This window comes from Daphnia carinata, unplaced genomic scaffold (genome assembly GCF_022539665.2).
Source record: "Daphnia carinata strain CSIRO-1 unplaced genomic scaffold, CSIRO_AGI_Dcar_HiC_V3 NW_026453017.1, whole genome shotgun sequence".
In the NCBI taxonomy this organism is placed as follows: domain Eukaryota; kingdom Metazoa; phylum Arthropoda; class Branchiopoda; order Diplostraca; family Daphniidae; genus Daphnia; species Daphnia carinata.
Window position 1 is genome coordinate 1 of NW_026712501.1, and position 18,303 is coordinate 18,303.

The window sequence follows — 18,303 nt, forward strand, 5'->3', positions numbered from 1 at the left end:
TATACCTTTGAAGGCCACAGACAGTAGAAGAGAGAGAGTGACCGAGCTTTCGGAAGCTGTTTAACTCTGGAACATTCTATTTCCTCTAGTCATCTGGTGAAGACCCAACTGATGCTACATTATGCACCCAAAAGCTTCAGCAGAATCGTGGAACAGACAACAGATTCTTCTGGAATAGGTAGATATTCCCTATAGGCTGGTTCACTGTACAATTATAATTTTAAAAATGATCCTCTAAAATTGGCAGGCTTTTGCACTTACCATTGCAACACTATGGAATTGATTGTTCTCACTGGCTGTTACGAGTAACATGTGGCAGTGTTGAAATCCGTACGTTGAAACCAGGAGTTCAAGTAGGGTCGCACAAAGTCAGATTCTCACGCGGCCCCCAAAGTCAGATTCTCACGCGGCCCCGAAGCCTCTTCACCAGCTCTAGAACGCCATTTGAAGCTCATGCAAGGGCGTTATCATGACACAGCTATCGTGAATCTACTCGGTCTCTACATGGTCGGTGCAAAAGAAGGCTTCACTTAGTCAACTCTTCCAAGCTGACCAGAAACGCTGTTATGAGTCGATGCCTCATACCATGTTCGACTATCACCAAGAATGCAGAGTGGAAACCTCCAGAATCACAGTGACTGTTTGTGTTAGCTGCTTTAACTTCTACCTAACAACCATGGTATTATTTTAACATGGTGGACCAAAGACTATGGATGGCAGCGAGCAGTGAGAACGCCAAAGCCTAGGCAACTGAGCTACAAAGGTTTTAGTGGACATGAAATCAACCAATTAGACATTCAGCAATGTGTGAATGATTTCGTTCAAGGTGCTTTCACGGGATCGCCCATTCGCGTTACTGACCTATGTTCAACTTGTTGGCGTATGTCGCTACGTTTTTATTCGACACGAATTAGCGGTTGACGTGCGAGACGTGGCCACAGAGTCAGTCAAAACCGGGCTTGGTGGTGCAATGGGAAATAAAAGTGGCGTACCTATCCGCTTTTTGCTGCGCAACACTTCGCTGTGTTTTATCTGCAGCCACTTTGCCGGTGGCCAATCTCAGTGGGTTGAGCGCAATGCTGACTACGCAAGGTCACGCGACGCATCTCTCTCCATCATGGAAGCAAAGTGGAGCAGCAGATTTCGTTTTAAAAAATTCAACAAGCGCAAGGCATTCGTGAATTACGTTGAATGTGAATTCAGCTTTCGCCAATGCACAAATACTATCCTTTCTCTCACGATTATGACACCCCGGCATGAATAGATCGTGTACTGTTACGCGAACGACGTGATCATGGTCAAAAACCAAGGATGAACTGCCTGTTACGGTCGTGCAGAACTAAAACAGAGTGATGATAGGCCTGTGATGGCCTTCATAGACATAGAAATTCTTGCTACACGCATAGAAAAAACTCTATGGGTCTTGGAAGACGTGGTTGGGAGGCTCTGACCCGATTGCGGGTGCGTGTGCTAGTGAACAGACGTCATGGTGCCTCGATGAAAATACACTTCACGAGAATATTCGGAAAATCCTGATTAAATTTTGCGGTACCGTCACCGACGGTATTCAGGTAACAAAATTTGACGCCGTTTTTTTTTTATAAGAGTTTTACAGGAAACTAACGGTCTAGTTTTCATAAATCAGTGATGTAAATTACTTGAGCTCGACCGCGCCCCTCGCAGCGGCTGAATGAAGCAGCCTGTTGCGCCCATTAAGGGGTCGAGAGGCGGAACGCACGTGGAACTTGCTTTCCATCGTCCTCGCGAAATGTTCAAACGCCATGACCGCAATGCTGTTCCACTTTTAGAGGTTTTAACGGAAGAGATCATGTCGTGCGAACAGGTAGAGATAAACAATTAACAGCAATAGGTACAAAGTGTTTGTTAAATTCACCTTTTTTTTATATTTTGCCCCAGAGATAAAATATTTGATATTTTTCATTCAATTTTATGCGATTGATCAAGAACATCATTAAGTGATTGTCCTCAAATGAAATCTAATCGTGTAAAGAAAGCAGATTGCTTAACAGGACTACTACGTACGCAGATTTTATCCATACAATTTATCATAATAGAGAGTACAGGAAAATGCATAATCCGTAATAGTCCTTGACTTTAGTTCTAGTAATGGAAGTAGTGAATTCAAATCAATTACGGCTTATGGTGAATTCATCGTCATTGCGAAACTACGTGTTCTCGAGTACGGTGAGGGATTACGTTGGTTACCCAACGTTATTGTGGAAAAATTTTCCTTGTGACATGTACCACTAGGCGTCTATTAAAAATAAGGTAGCGAAAATAATGTCTAACTAGCGTTGCGTAACAGAAATTGCGACTCAGGTATGGAAGAAATGTTTCCTGGTATCATATTGGGGCACTCGGTGTCGTTTCTTTTGCCTTTTAGCTTTCCCGGTAGTTTTTTCGTTTTATCCGTGGCTTGTGGGTCGTTTGTTTGCTTTGCTTCGAGACAATGTGAATATGTGCGAAATGGGCACTTGCGTGACAGGAAAAGATCGTCAATGGAGTTGGCATAGTATAATCTGATACCTTTGCACGGAAGGCAGCGCTCCACGGCCTGTAACTGTGGTATTACCGATCGGCACTGGTACGACGTTTATATTGTTTGTCTTTCCTAATTTTGTATCACAAGGTACAAGGAAACCGTCTTAGATAATAAAATGAAATCTATTGCATCCATTTAAGTTAAAAATTCCAAACACAAACTTATCGTATTGACTCCTTCTTATACGGTACAAAGTTATACAGATAAGATGATCAATTCGCCTTCAGTTCCTTCTGTTACAACGTTCTGAGCAGTTTCGATTAGAAATAAGTGGGACGTAGTGAGTCAAGCATCGTCGTCCAGCTAACGCACGTCAGACCCTCAATGGCACAACTGTACCATCAAACTTGACAGGAAACTCAACAAGTAGTAACATCCCAATAGTAAACCCGGTGCTGTTATGTACGAGCAGCACGGGCCGATGTCCGTTCCGACAACGTCACACCGGTGGTCAAGTTCCGCGTATACGGTAAATTATTGCGTACAGTATAAAAATACGCAGAGTTTTTTGTTGGATGCGGTTTTTGTCTTGCCTTTACTCGTCCATGCCAACCTGAAGTTCGTCACTGGTGAATGCGATACACTCACGCCTGGCGTTGCTGTGTCGGTTTTGTATCGCTATAATGCCCACCTGACTGGTAGATGTTACGAGAAACCCTATATCCTATCATGTACCCCCATCTAGTGTCCCGATTCCACCTCCCCTTGTTAGATGGCAGACCGAAAGGTATGCGACGGGTCGTCTGCTGTCAATCATGAAAAGCAGTTAGTTACCTCGCCGTCTACCAAGTGGTCCTAAGAAGGAGCTCCGCATATTGCTGGCTTCCCTTCACGTAACCCCTAAGTGAATTGTGTTGTACCCCAATTGTGTAGTAAATATACTTGTCCCGTATATCCATCGGATTATTTCATCTTCGTCTTCCCCGCTATTCGCCGCATCATCCACTGCTTCTCACGGTCTGGGTCCGACGCCGGTAACATCCATAACAATTGGTGTCAGAATAGGGATTGAGGAGGATTGAAGATCGAGGATGTTCATCTCCGCCAGGCTATCGAACAACTTTAAAAAAAAAAAAGTTGCCTGCAGCGGACCCGCGTACCGCCCACGTGAGAAGGAAAATTTTCGCGTACCTGGTCGCCGCCATTGTGGATGGTCCTTACCTGCGCCGAAGGGGAGTGGATCCCATCCCGCCGCGACGTCTTTGTTAAAGGGTGGAGGAACGGTACAGGTAAGTATTTCAACCCTTGTTACCTATAGCCACGGGCTATTAAATAAACAATTCCAGCGCATGATTTTGGTTTGTACTGTGTGTAGTTAGGAATTGTATCTTTTTTGCGGTGTGCCTTTTGTCCGCCCCGCTTTGTCTTGCACGTTCCGCCTTTTTTTTTTTTTTTTCTTTTCTTTTTTGGGACGCCTCACACGTTTTTTTTTTGTCACGTGTGATATTTTGTTTTTTCTTCTTTTTTTCCCTTAGCGATCGGATTTACGGTGCGGAAGTGTTTTTTTTTTCTTTTCTACTTTTTTTTCGTGTGGACAAGGAAAAGATTTTTGGGTGCGAATTACGCTGTGAGACCTCGCTCGGCTTCTCACTTTTCCTTTTTTGGGTTTGACGGCGTTTTGTGTTTTTTTTGTGATTTGTTTCCCCTCTCACCCACAGAGAATATTTTTTTTTTGTTGTACTTTTTTGTTATGGTGTTGCTTTTTTTTTTTTGGCTCGCCATTTTGGTTGCGTTCAACAACTTTTTTTTTTGGCTTTTGCTTTGTTTTGTCGACCTTGGGGATCCTCCCCCTGATCTTGGGGAGGTGTCTTAGTAGGAACGTACTTATTTGTTTTTTTTCTCTGCTCTTTTGTTGTTTTTTTTCTTCTCATTTTTTGGGCCTTCTTTTTGTTTTCTTTGCCTTTCGCGCTTGTTTTTTTTTTTTTTTTCTATTTTTGTTTTGGTATTTTGGAATTTTCGTACGGTTGGTTCTGCATGTTGGATTTGAATCCCGACGTCCCAGATCCCTTTTTTGGCTTCGAACCACAGTACTACCTGCGGAATCAGAGGGGAAAAGCTCGTCAAACAACAGCAAGAGCACGTATTGTTCGTCCGGTGCCGCGTTCACCTGCGACGAAAACGAGCTGTCCGAAGTTGGAGTTTGTACTGGCGGCAGAAGCATCTCCATCAACAGACATGGCAGACAATAACGAGCTAATCGTGGCATTGAATAGGTTTGCTGAAGTAGCAGCGGCTGACGGTGCGGCGAGGCAAAATCAGGTTGCCCAACTCGTCGAAATGATTAACGTGCAACAACTACAGAACAACGAAGCTATCCAAGCACTTGCTGCCGCTTTGCCAGCTGCCCAGACAGTCCGTCCGTCGACGATTGCTGTCAGTTCTATACCACGCTTCTCGGGTGCTGTTGGCGAAGATGCGCAAGGGTTTATTGACCATGTGGAACGCGTTGGTGGGTTAGAGGGTTGGACAGAGGAGAATCGACTTTTGGTTGCTGTGACACGTCTCGAGGGCACTGCCTCCTAATGGCACGTGCAAACGGGACACCATCACACTACCTGGGCTTTTTGGTCAGCCGCACTAGTGACAAACTTTGCTCGAGCGCTTTCGTTTTTGGAGTGGAGTTCGCTCGTAGAGTCTAGGGTACAAAAACCAGGGGAATCTTGCCTTGAATTCGGGTTGGACAAGCGACGATTGTGCCTTCGTTGTCCCGTCCCGTTACCGGAGGCTGACGTCATCAAGATGTTGCTGAGAGGTCTCGTGAACCCCATTCACGTCGCAGCCTTAACTTCTCCCTTACCGGTAGACTTTATGGCCTTCTTGACGCGACTCAGAGACTTGGAGGAACTTGGGTTAACGCCTCCAGTGCCCAGCGTGCCAGCGTCTACAAATGCACATACATTACAACCAACGCCCCCTGTTTTAACAGCCACTCAGTCAACTGTCCCTGCGCCAGCAACACAGGATTTGACCGCACTCTTTCAAAGTCTACGAGACCGCTTGGTCAACCAAATTTCATCGTCGCTATCACGACTCCCTGTTAATCCCGGACCTAGTGCTCCGCGGATGGGTGATGGAGGCTTTGCACCAAGAGGGCCCGCGCAAAGATTGTGCTATTCGTGCAATCGACACGGCCATATCGCTAGGGACTGTCCGGCAAAAAACGACGGGGTATCTCGTCGAGGACAATGGCGCCCTTAAAAGGTTTTTTTTTGTCTGAAAGTCGTCCAGCCCGGCCTCTTATCAAGGTCTGGGTAGAAAACGTTGGGGAAGTTACGGCACTCGTCGACTCGGGGGCTAGCGTTAGTGCGGTACGGCTAACCGTCGTGCGGAAATTTATGGACCCTCATCGGAAGGCCACGAAAACTAAACTGAGAGGCGTCGACAACAAGCTAGTGCGAGTAGAGGGAGCACTACCGTTGAACGTTAAATGGAAGCACAATTTTGTCAAACTCAAGTCCGTCACCGTACTAAGGACCGCTCCATTCGCGTTAATCTTGGGTAGTGGAAAGTAAAACCAGCATTGTAGTAAGGGAAGGGAGAATTGAATTAGTCGGGGAAGGGTTAGTTGAGGAGCAAAATAAGGGTGTAGTGGCGAAGGAAAGTAGGGAGTTAGATCAAGTAAGGGGGAGATTAACGTAACGGGGAAAGGTGTAAGGGGGAGGAAATAGGGTTAATTGAGAGAAATTTAAATAAACGGTACAGGGAAATCGAAGAGGGCGAAGGAAAGAGGGTAGAGGAAGTTTTGACGAAGGAGAAAAAGATAGTGCGATGGGCGGAAGAGGTGCACATAATTAACGAGGAAAGCAGCAGGGAGGAAACATTTTTGGATGAAGAGGGGAGTAATGAAGAAGATTTTGACGTAAGCTACGGTCTGATAGAGTCTTTCGCGGAGGAATCGCCTTCGAAACGACGTGGATGGATGCCAGTTAAGGCAGATGGACACCAGGTAGTTCCGCCCAACTCGCTAGTCTTTGTGAAGTGAAGATTATCGTCAAATGTCTCTGGTACGGCTTTTGTTAAGTTCAATTGTTGTTCGAAGCCGGGGAAGGAGTGGGTGATACCAGCCAGTGTCGTGACGGTAAATAGAGGACTGACGGAGATACCCCTTGTAAATTATTCCCCTGTAGAGTTGAAACTAAGGCGACGTCATTTCTTTTATGCCGTTGAAGTCAACGACGACGCCGTTTTGTCTACTTTGACAGACGGGGCCTCTGAGATCTGTGCCACCGTTTTTCCAGCACATGATGAAGCCAAATTCACCACTCAAGTTAAAATTGGGGAGGGACTAGACTCTGGTCAACGAGAAAAACTTCTGGGTATGCTTGGACGCCGACGAAAATGCTTCCCGACGTCAAAAAGGGAAATTGGGCAAACCACCGAAGTTGAGCACCATATTGACACGGGGAATGCTTGTCTGGTGAAGTCTGCGCCATACAGGGTGTCAGCATTCGAACGTCAGATTATTGCGGGAAAGATTGAAGAGATGTTAGAAGACGGTGTTGTCGAAGAATCTTTTAGCCCGTGGAGTTCGCCCGTCGTTTTAGTTCGTAAAGCAAAATGTGGTGACTATCGTTTTTGTATTGATTTTAGACGTCTAAATGCGGTAACGAAACGTGATGTTTATCCGTTACCTCGCATTGACGATGTTTTGGACAGGCTAGCAGGTGCGCACTTTTTTTCTTGTTTGGATTTGGCCAGTGGATATTGGCAGGTGCCTGTAGCGTTGGAAGATCGGGAGAAGACAGCATTTGTAACCCCAGACGGTCTTTATCAGTTTACACGTCTGCCGTTCGGGTTGAGCAATGCTCCGGCGACGTTCCAACGTTTAATGGATAGGGTTTTAGCTGGCTTAAAATGGCATATGTGTCTTGTTTACTTCAACTGGTCTTGGAGCAGTGTTGACGCAAGATGCTGGTGAAGGACATCGACCTGTGACTTTCATCAGCAAAAGGCTTTCGGACACCGAAACACGATATCACGCCAATGAATTGGAATGTTTGGCGGTGGTGTGGGCACTCAAGAAATTGCGTACCTACGTTTATGGGAGACATTTTTTTGTTAAGACGGATAGTTCAGCCGTCAAGTGGATGATGGAAAAAAGGGACTTAAAGGGGAAGTTTGCTAGGTGGGTGCTTGATTTGCAGGAGTTTACCTTCACGATAGAGCACGTGAAAGGTACGGATAATATTGTTGCGGACACACTGTCCAGGAACCCTGCCGACGGCATTGTTTCTCGGCCAGATGATTGTCTAGCAGTCACTGTAAAGGGAACCCGAAGTCGGTTATGCCTCAAAAGAGCTCGCCCTCTTGCAACAACAAGACGGCCAGCTACGGAAAATATTTGTAGCATTAGACACCCTTACGCCCTGTAAAATTTCCCAAGTTTTTGTCATCCGTAGTAAAATTCTGTATAAAAAAAACATACATTCTGGCAGGAAGTTGCTACTCGTTATTCCCTCTATCCTTCGTAGAAAAATCTTGGAAGCATGTCATGATTCTCCTTCATCTCGACATCAGGGTGTGGAGAGAACTCTTTTTAAAATTAAAAGTCGATTTTGGTGGCCACGGCTGGATAGGAGCGTAAAAATTTTTGTACAATCTTGTTCTTTTTGCCAAACACACAAACACGCAATTGGTCAGGTGGTTGGCCGGCTCAAGCCCATCGTACCACCGTCTTCTCCGTTCTAGCTGATCGGAATTGATCACTTGGGCCCGTTTAAGGTAACTGCTTCTGGCCATCGTCATATAATTGTCTCCATAGACTATTTGTCGAAGTGGGTCGAGGTTGCTGCTGTTCCTGACACGTCGACAAAATTTGTTACGTCGTTCCTCGAGACGAACATTATCTTTCGCCACGGTACACCACAACGTATTATTAGCGACCAGGGATCAGCCTTTACGTCTCAGATATTTGCCGAGTGGGTAACGCGCTGGCATATTAAACACATTTTGGCCACTGCAGACCATCCGGAGACCAATGGATTAGTGGAATGAGTTAATCCTACATTAACCCTTGCATTATGCGCCTTCGTCAACGCCGAACATACGGACTGGGACTTACATTTAGCAGCCGCAACGTACGCTGTTAATACTGCCCGCCAAGCCCCAACCGAGGTAACGCCGTTTGAATTAGTGAATGGTCGTCCACCAGTCCTGGCCATAGAGAATCTCTTTCCTTGGCAAGAGAACGAACAAGAACCACATACCACTTTTTTGTCACGCGTTTCGGAATTGAGGTCGTCAGCTCGTTTGCGCATTGTGGAAAAACAGCGGAAAAGCAAGGAAAGAACAGATCGAGTTCGGAAGCCGGAATCCGAGCTTCTCCATGGTGACCTTGTTCTAGTTCGACGGAAGCCTAGAAAGAAAAATTCCACCAAAAAATTTCTTCCTAAATTTGTGGGTCATTCCAGGTGGTGCGGAAGCTATCACAAACAATCTACCTAGTCGAAGATCTGCCCGCGCAACGGAAGAAATCATCGTACAGGCGTTTTAACGTCCACGTCTGCCAGATTCGTCGCTTCCATGGTCGGTCGGATGTGGAGTGGGACGCTTCGGAAAATGTGGCAGTCGACGAGTCTTCATCTTCGTCATCTTCGAGCGACGCATCTTCGTCCGAGTCGGAAGAGCTGCCACAAGAAGACAGGCCAACAACAACTACTAGAGCTAGGAGACGGACAAAAAGGCCTGCGTGGATGAAAGACTACCACACATAACACGTACACGCTCTTCTTTCTCTATCGTGTTCGTTTTTGGGGTAAAGTTATTGGTTTTGCTACAGTGTTTTTTTGTTTTTTTTTCTTTTTTTTTTCTTGGGGCGGGGAGTGATGATGTCATTTGATGTTTTGTTTTTCTTTTGTTTTGATAAATCGTTGTTTGTTTTCTTTTTTTTTTCTCTTTCTTCTTTATGCCGGGGATGTTGTTTGTTATTTATTATTTTTTGCTTTCGTAAATCGCCGTCATTTGGGTGGGTGTAAAGAGCCGTGAGCCTCAGGGAGAATTTTTTTTTCTTTCATTCTCTCGTACTTTTTTTTCTCTTCTTCAGTAGTCAGTAGTGTTTTTCCTTTTTGTTTTCTTTTTGGTTTATCTTCTTTTCTTCGGGGCCATTTCGAAGTTCCAGAAAACCCTCTGTGTTTTATTTGTGTTTTTCACGTGGAACTTCGAGTCAGGAAGAGCCGAATATTACGAGAAACCCTATATCCTATCATGTACCCCCATCTAGTGTCCCGATTCCACCTCCCCTTGTTAGATGGCAGACCGAAAGGTATGCGACGGGTCATCTGCTGTCAATCATGAAAAGCAGTTAGTTTACTCGCCGTCTACCAAGTGGTCCTAAGAAGGAGCTCCGCATATTGCTGGCTTCCCTTCGCGTAACCCCTAAGTGAATTGTGTTGTACCCCAATTGTGTAGTAAATATACTTGTCCTGTATATCCATCGGATTATTTCATCTTCGTCTTCCCCGCTATTCGCCGCATCATCCACTGCTTCCCACGGTCTGGGTCCGACGCCGGCAACATCCGTAACAGTAGACAACAATCTCAACGCGCAATCCTATTGATGGCGAACATAATGGCGAAAGTAGAGGAAAACAATAAACCAACGACATTCACACAGAGAAAGTGTTTTCATCCGTTTGTTTTGGGCACCGTGTGATAATTAAATAAAAAATATTGTTTAACACTAAACCAACGAAATAAAAAAATTTTAAAATAAACTCATCAGACAAAATTGATTGCAACATACAATATTACATGGTCACTTGAAAAATGATTTTAAATCAAATCAAACTACATTTCAAAAAGCAATCAAATCAAAAATCAATCATTTTTAGTTGAAATCAAATCAAAATCAAATCAAAACAAATCTCAAGTTGAATAAATCTATGAATTTGTAAATTTCCTAGAAGTAATTTCAGCAAAATCATGATTAAATTGCCCTTTTCCACTGGAAGCACAGTATTGTACTTAATAAAAAAGATTTAATTAATGGATCTAACATTCAAAAGTGTCTTTGTCAGACTTAGATCTCGTATTTTGGTTAGTCTCATCGGCTAAATCATTTGAGGACAAAGAAAAATCAACAGTTTTTGAATTTAATTCTCGTGTTTATCATCTGAAGAACATCCAGGTAAACTTGAATTTAGGATGGGAGACGGATGCCAATATTGCAACATATTCAAATAGTAGGCAATACATTATGGTCAGTAGGCTACTAATCAATACTAGTTACCTTTTCGTTTATCAAGATGGGATGGCAAGAATTCTGGTTTCGCAAAACATAAGGAAATCCAGGAGTTTATTGCAACATATTCAAATAGGTTTAGTACTTCATGGGAGCCAAATAAGGAAATCAGGAGTTTATGGAATCGAACAAAGAATTCCACCTCGTTGGGCAAGGAGTTGGGAGATAACGACCTATATGGTGGCAAACCGAACGATTTCGAGAGATGAAAATTATACTGTTATATGATTGTGACACAATAATTGTACCTAGTATTTGTTTTGCCAGATCACTAGCTTTGGTACTTCTGCCACACTTGTTCCATAGATCTGTAACTCTTTTCAAAGCTCGATTGAAAAAAACCTTAAAAGACGAGTTAGATTTTAAGATAGCTTCCATATCGGTTGTTGCCAATAAGTTTAAAGTATGAGCTGCGCAACGAATATGAGCCGGTAGCCAAATGTTTCTGTCTTCATCGTCGTCACAAACAGTAGAACTTAGAAGCTCGTAAGAATCAATTTCTTCAATATTGTCATTCACTGACACGCTATCGACTTCCTCTCCAGCTAATTGGGATAGAATTTCTTCTGGAATTTCTTCCATGTCTCTGTCTGTTTCTATAGTTTCAACACAAACATTAGAACTGATTTCTTGGCTATTGTTTTCATCAGCAGAAGCCATGGAGGGAGAGGCAAAATAAATCCGCATAGCTTTGACGAAATTAGACCCATTGTCTGTGACAATATGTTGGACTTTTCCTGCAAGTTCGTAGTCGAGAATGATGGAATGGATGAAATTTGCGATTTTGTCATACGTATGACTTCCTATAAGTAAAAGTAAGTTATGGAAAAAAATCATGACATAATGTATATAATGTATAAAGTAATACGTATGAATCTCTTTAAACCGATTGCTGCTTAGTGGCGCTTTAATGTAATTCCATCTAGCCAATGGGCAGTCACACCCAGAAAACTTCTGCGCCTCGAACTCCAAATATCGGTAGTCAAAGAAACAACAGCTACTTTGCTAAATGTAGCCTTTAAATTGCTATGAAATTTTGCGAAATCTTTAGCGATCAAAGAGCAAAGAGTTTTGGACGAGAACAAAATAGTTTTTGACATCTTTTGAAAAAAAGGCCAATGCAACATCTTTGATGAGAAAATAGGAATCCAAAAAAATGCTACTTTAGCTGCAAATGTAGTTTAGTCTTGGCAGGGGTTTTAAATTGCTATGAAATTTTGCGAAATCTAATTGGGTGGATCTAAATAGCATAGTTTAAAGAATCAATACTTTTCGCATAAAATTGTTTGTACCTGATCGTAGTGTCTCGAAAAATTGGTATTTGCACCTCGACGCCCAGAAATCAATTTCTTACACAATCCACACTTCCCACGAATGTTTTGGTTGTAAGGGGGAGTTGAATCAGTCAAATCTTTTGGAAAAACAAACAGGGAAAAAATACCCACCTTGAACCACAAGAAAGAATTTTGAGTCGAACTATGCTCTAAGCCAACAACATTAATGTCCTCAAAATCAATTTCATCTAACGATTCGTTTGAAGCCATGTTTTTATTATCCTCACAAACACTTCAGCACTAGATACTTTACTATAAACACTATGTTCTGTTATAATCCTGTCAAAAGGGAATACGAACAATGGCTAATGGGCCTGTACTTAAAGTAAACCTAAACACTATTTGATTTTGATTTGGAATCGATTTGTGTGAACGATAAAATCATCATCAAAATCCCCATTTTAAAAATGATTTTTAAATCAAAATCATAAAAATCCGATTTAAATCGTGATTTAAATCATTTTTTATTTAAATCGTTTATGATTTGGCGACCACTGAATATTATATATAACAGTTTCATAATCTCAGAAACCATACTTTTTTGATTGACTTTCGTCCAGGCCGTTATAAATGAGAAACCACTGAACTGGTTTGCTAGTAGGTAGCAAACACGATATCCCTCGAGTGCATATTCCTTGTATACACTCATCGAGAGAGTATCATTTTCCTTGGTGATGACTGATGGATACCCACACGGCCATTGTATAATGCTCCTGTGCTTTCGTTGCGTAGTATTTGGGAGCATCGGTGTAGTAGCTTGGAGTAGCGTATGCTGTTGTGTAATACTCGGCTTCTTCGCTGTGTAGTGCTCGGGTGCCTTGGTGGTGTCGTATAGGACGCCGGAGTGGTGTATAGTATCCAGAAGAAAACGAGCCCATTGGTCCACCCATGGACTCACCAGCCATCAAGATACAACAGCCAACAGCAGCCTTATGGCCTAGTTAGCTACAAGTGGAAAACGAATGCGATTTAATAAATGAATCAAACAAAGGGCCTTATCAAAATGGTGCAACTAATTGAAGGAAAAGTCAAAACTCTGAAAGAATCTACCACGAATTTATTAATAAAACGTGTTATTAAGTTTGAAAACGTGATACTTACCCATGATTGTAAAATAATGTAGACTTGATAGCGAACAGCTGTGTGACACTCGATATACTACCGTTGCTGTTCCATGAGCCCATTCGACGTATTCCATATTTGTTTTATCCTCATTTTATAAGAATTTTGCACCCCTAATGCACGCCACTAGCCTGTGGCATTGGTAATAAGAAATGAGGTATAATATTGTTGTCCTTTAATGACGTTGTCATGTACCTGAAGACATTCTCTTCCCTTCCGGCTGTTGGCGATTGCGATTGAAACCCACATAATCTGTGAAAACTAGGGTATTCTCTACTGTTGCACAAATCGAAACCTTTCGCCTTGATTTTCACCAGTTTACAGGGGAAATAAAGATACGTCCTATAATGATAACGCCATGTCAAGCCTAGAATTACAGGATTAACAATAAATGACAAAAATGAATAATGACGATCCTAAATTTGCTTCAACTTATTTTTTCCCCACAGTTACAATAACACAGAACATCAGTCTTTTATTTTTTTTTACCACATGCACCTTGTAATGACTGCATTCTGTTGTTTCTCACCACGTCCTGTTGGGAACTGGCAACCTGGCAGTTCAGCTCCCTAACATGGACGTGTACTCGCAGGCCCTGCAATTGTGGGAGCCACATGATTGCTGGGAAGAGACATAAAAATACAAGGTAATAAAGACCAAGTTACTGACAACTACGTTTCTTTATGAACTGTAAGTTGCAGCATATGCTTAAAGCCATAGCAAAATGACTAGATGCAGTAAATTATTTTTCTGAAATTAGAAAAACATCTAGAAATTTTCAAATACACAAAATCTGAACGGCCGAGTTGTCCTGCCCGCATATGGAGCGGTCACGCGGAAACTTTGCCAACGTTAGTTCACGAACCAGTGTCTGTCTCAAGTAGTAGCCGATTTTGATTCTTATCAGTTTTCATGAGACAAATTAATAAATAAGTGAAACTATGGTGATGGTGATGCTGGGCGGCTTCTCATGTGACGTTTTTTTGTCTTAACACTCCTGAATTAGTAACTGGGGAGCTACTGTATTATGCAGCCGATTTGAAAAAGCAGTTGAGCATGTTGTGTTCCACGTGTGTTGCAATAAAAATCAAGTTGTTTTCTATGGGTTGGACGCCGCCCAGATGGCCTAGGTTAAGAGATGAGAGGGTGGAAATCGTAATAATGAGAGGATTATTTCCGTAAGGATAACCCCCCTCACCCACTCCATACATTAGGGAAATATCTGTGTGCTATTGAGTGTGAAAAGCGATTACTCAGTGTATTTAAATAAGGTCTTTCAGTGCATGTAACAACGTCAGCTAATACCTGGTACACCGAGGCCTTAAAAATCGTTAAGCTCATGCCGGATCTCTTGCCTTCAAATACGAACGTACTATGCAAGTTTAATTTACTGATGTGAAATAAAAGTATGATATGTCTCCATTTACGTTTAGCATTATTACGCAGGGCATGAACAGTTTGAAAAACGTTACTTCTCTGTGTGAGCATAAGTTTTGTCGATTTGTACACAACCGAAGGCAGGTCTCACACAAGGCTTCTTTGATGCATGGCGGAGAAAAGAATACCTTTGTCTTGATTGTTGGCTGAAAGCAATCAATGATAATATTATAAATACCATTGATTGTTGTTTGCTCCTGAAAAATTCCTGATGTGACACTACACAGCAGACGACTAAAGAAATTAGAAGATATGCGTGAATGTGCGGCTTACCTGCCACCTAGCGCCAAACCGAAGAGAAGTTTCCAAATTTTGTAGCGGGACTGCTAGATTCCCGTCACGAATGCTTGTTACACCCAGAGCTGCCGTAATCGCGATTGAAAATTAATCGCGATTGCGATTTCGATTAAAATTTTAATCGGCGATCAAATTATTTTAAAATAATCGCAATCGGCGATTAAAGTGGAAAAAAATTAATTTTTAATCGCGATTATTTTTCAATTATTTAGCGACATCTATGAACGGTAGATGAGACTATATGAAAGTCTACTCATAGCTTTGTCATTTTTGTAGCAGACGCTTTTTTTGAAATGTTCACTTTTTCAATTTTTTTCAATTTAAACAGTGTTAAGCTATTTTCTTACTGCTAGATGGCGCTCAAAAATAATCGGAAAAACAATCGCTAACAAATTTAATCGCCGATCAAATTTTTTCAACAGACGAATGATCGCCGATCATTTTTTTTTGCGATTATCGACGGCTACCGATAATCGCTCAAGAAATAATCGGACGGCAAGTCTGGGTACAACTATGTGCGATGGCATACAGTGGCTAATATGGTGATGGACGTAGTCCGGCCATTTGGAGATTGTCTGACACTAATTCCAGGTCAAAATGGCTTCAAGACTGTCGTAAAGATCCACATTAGCTACAATATGCTATTACACATGGCTGCACTCATGGTATATGGTGGCTATATTGTGATGAACGTAGTCCGACCATTTGGAGATTGTCTGACGCTCATTCCATGTCGAAATGCCTTCAAGACTGTCGTAAAGATCCATATAGTCTGAACAACCTTGGCTCGAATTGAAAGCGAACGCTGTACCCCTAAATGAAGGAAGCTAGAGTCTACACGGATTACCGACCGGTAATTCGACCGATCCCACCTTGATTTCATGTTCCTAATAAAAAATTTAGAGAAGCCTGTTCGTAAATATCTATACAGGTTAAGTTAATCATTCGACTTCATTGATAAATCTGATGCTAATTGCAAGGCGATAATGGATGAAAGAGTGACTTAAGGATCGGAACAGTTTGAATAACTTTAAATTGCGACTACGTTGGCTGGTTGCATTGGGAACCAGCACTTAATTCTAAATCGAAGAAACTATAGGTGCCCACGTCGATTATAAAATGTGGTTAAAGTTAATACGGCTACGACGCACAAACCCACTCCTTTCTCACGTGATTTTAGATTGACATTCATATTCGCGTGTATTTTTTGTACCGATAATACAAGAGATGCCAGTGCATTCAGAACATAAATTTAAATAATGTGTTCAGCCAGGATTTTATATAATTTAGTAAATCTTATAGCCTTTGCCGTTGAAAGGGATGTGAACAGGTGCAACTGGGAGCTCATATTCGTGGACGGGAGCGACGGGCAAGTGATCACCTTTTGGCTGGAATCCAGCTTCGTCAGCCGCCCAGGTCAAAGTGAACTTCTCGCCTTCAGGAGAAACCCAGTAAGAAGATCCCTTGTTGGTGTTGCCTAGGACTTCACCGTACGATTCTTTGCCGTAGGAATCGTAGGTGACTCCTTGCATCTTCTTCTGAACCTGAGACTCTTCGCGGGTGGTGTAGTCAGATTGGGCATAGCTATCGGTTGAAATAATAAAATTTGTCTAATGGTTATCTTTAGTTCTTAAAATAATGAGTATAAAGTATGAAATAGATTTACCTCCATTGGCTGCTGCCATCGAGATTGCGCTCGTCAGATTGGCTGGTGGCGGTGATGTCGGCGTATTTGTTATCCTTGTTGTAGCTGGGAGTAGGGTAAGCTGGTGCGGGGTAGACTGGTGCAGGGTAGGCTGGTGCAGGGTAGGCTGGTGCAGGGTAGGCTGGTGCAGGATAGGCCGCTGCGGGGTAACTAGGAGTAGTGTACTTCGGTACAGGGTAGCTTGGGGCTGGGTAGCCGGGTGCGTTGTACTCCGGCTTGTAGCTGGATGGAACAGCGGCAGCGACGGCCAAGAAAGCGGCGACGATGAACTGTCAGAAAATGTCGTTTTAAATATAAAGTTAATTTTATTTCAAAATAAGAATAAGAGATGAAATGCCTTACGAGCTTCATGTTGTATTAGGAGGGTTTGATAAACAACTGATTTTCTGAGTCCTTCCATCCTGGACTTTTATAGTCGAGTGAGAGGCAAAGAGCATTCAGTTGACCTAGTTGTTTTGGCAGCTAGATTTCGCCAGAGCAAATTAGGTTTTGGGCGTTGAATAAAATACCTTACTTTCGCTTTTCACGTTAACCACGGTGCATTTTTTATTTTGTTTGGCTGGTGAAGGATTTATTTTGTCTCCTGGTCTTTGATGAACAGAAATCAATATCGTGTTATAGGAGTATTAACACGTCTGTGTCTATGAAATACAAATAATATAATTTATCTTACTAAAATCAGGTTGGGTGAACGATAATTTGCTCAATTCCGACCCGTGATTAGACCATCCGATTTTTCTATTTGGGTTTTTTCACATGTAATTGTTGTTCTAGCGTAACAGAAATTCTATCCAGCAGACATTAAAGGAAGTAAAGAATAAAGTTCATTTATTAAAATTCCCAATTTTGTTTATTTTGTTTTCTAAGTTTAACATTAAACGTAAGCTTTTCCCATAATGAACCGTAGCCTTTTATCAGTGGTAGTTAGATCATCTATTGACAGTATAAAAGACTTGATAAAACAATTTATGTTTGGTAACGGTGTGTGTTCGCTAACGCCGTTACTGCGTGTATATGCCTTACTAATGTTTATCTAATTCTAATTGCAGGTCTGGGAATGGCTGGAAAGAGTGACGCAAAGGTCGTGCCAGGTAAAACAACGATGAGCTGTGACCACGCTGGCTGGTTCCATGGAAAGCAAACGCTATCAACTCTAAATGGAAATTAGGTGTCCACATGAATTATAAACGGTGGATTAATACGGATATGGCGACCAAACCCACTCTTTTCTCACGTTACAGGTAAGTTAAACTTCAAAAATATTTTTTATGAGTGTTTAATAATTTTATAGTTGTCACTAACAAAAATTTTACCGAACCGAAAGAGTTAGAGTAGTGTGTGATTCCATAAACGACGTCCACAGCATGACCATCTATGACAACGAAACGTGTAAAGCTGTCCACTACTTTGTAGAAATAAAAGACATTTTGCTTACGTTGACGGCATTTATATTTGCATCATGCGTTCGATGTACAGATATAACTTATAGGACATGTTTTTAATATTCAATTACATATCGGGAAAGCTAGTAAGTATCGTGGCTCACGATAGCTATTGTTGCGAAAAATTCTGCACGGTCGGCCTAATCCGACGCAGCGCAAAGATG

At 42.3% G+C, this 18,303-nt stretch overlaps 1 protein-coding gene and 1 pseudogene across 1 annotated transcript; one reads left to right on the top strand and one right to left on the bottom strand.

The window, feature by feature from the left end:
• Positions 1-586: 586 nt before the first annotated feature.
• Positions 587-18,303, top strand: part of LOC130693968 (synaptojanin-1-like) — an 81,166-nt pseudogene continuing 63,449 nt past the window's right edge.
• Positions 16,239-17,080, bottom strand: LOC130693975 (larval cuticle protein LCP-22-like). Its single transcript, XM_059497447.1, has 4 exons — positions 17,040-17,080; positions 16,849-16,966; positions 16,659-16,788; positions 16,239-16,576 (listed from the first exon to the last, which is right to left on the bottom strand). The coding sequence occupies exons 1-4, from the start codon at positions 17,046-17,048 to the stop codon at positions 16,279-16,281; spliced, it is 555 nt and encodes a 184-aa protein (XP_059353430.1). The 5' UTR covers positions 17,049-17,080; the 3' UTR covers positions 16,239-16,278.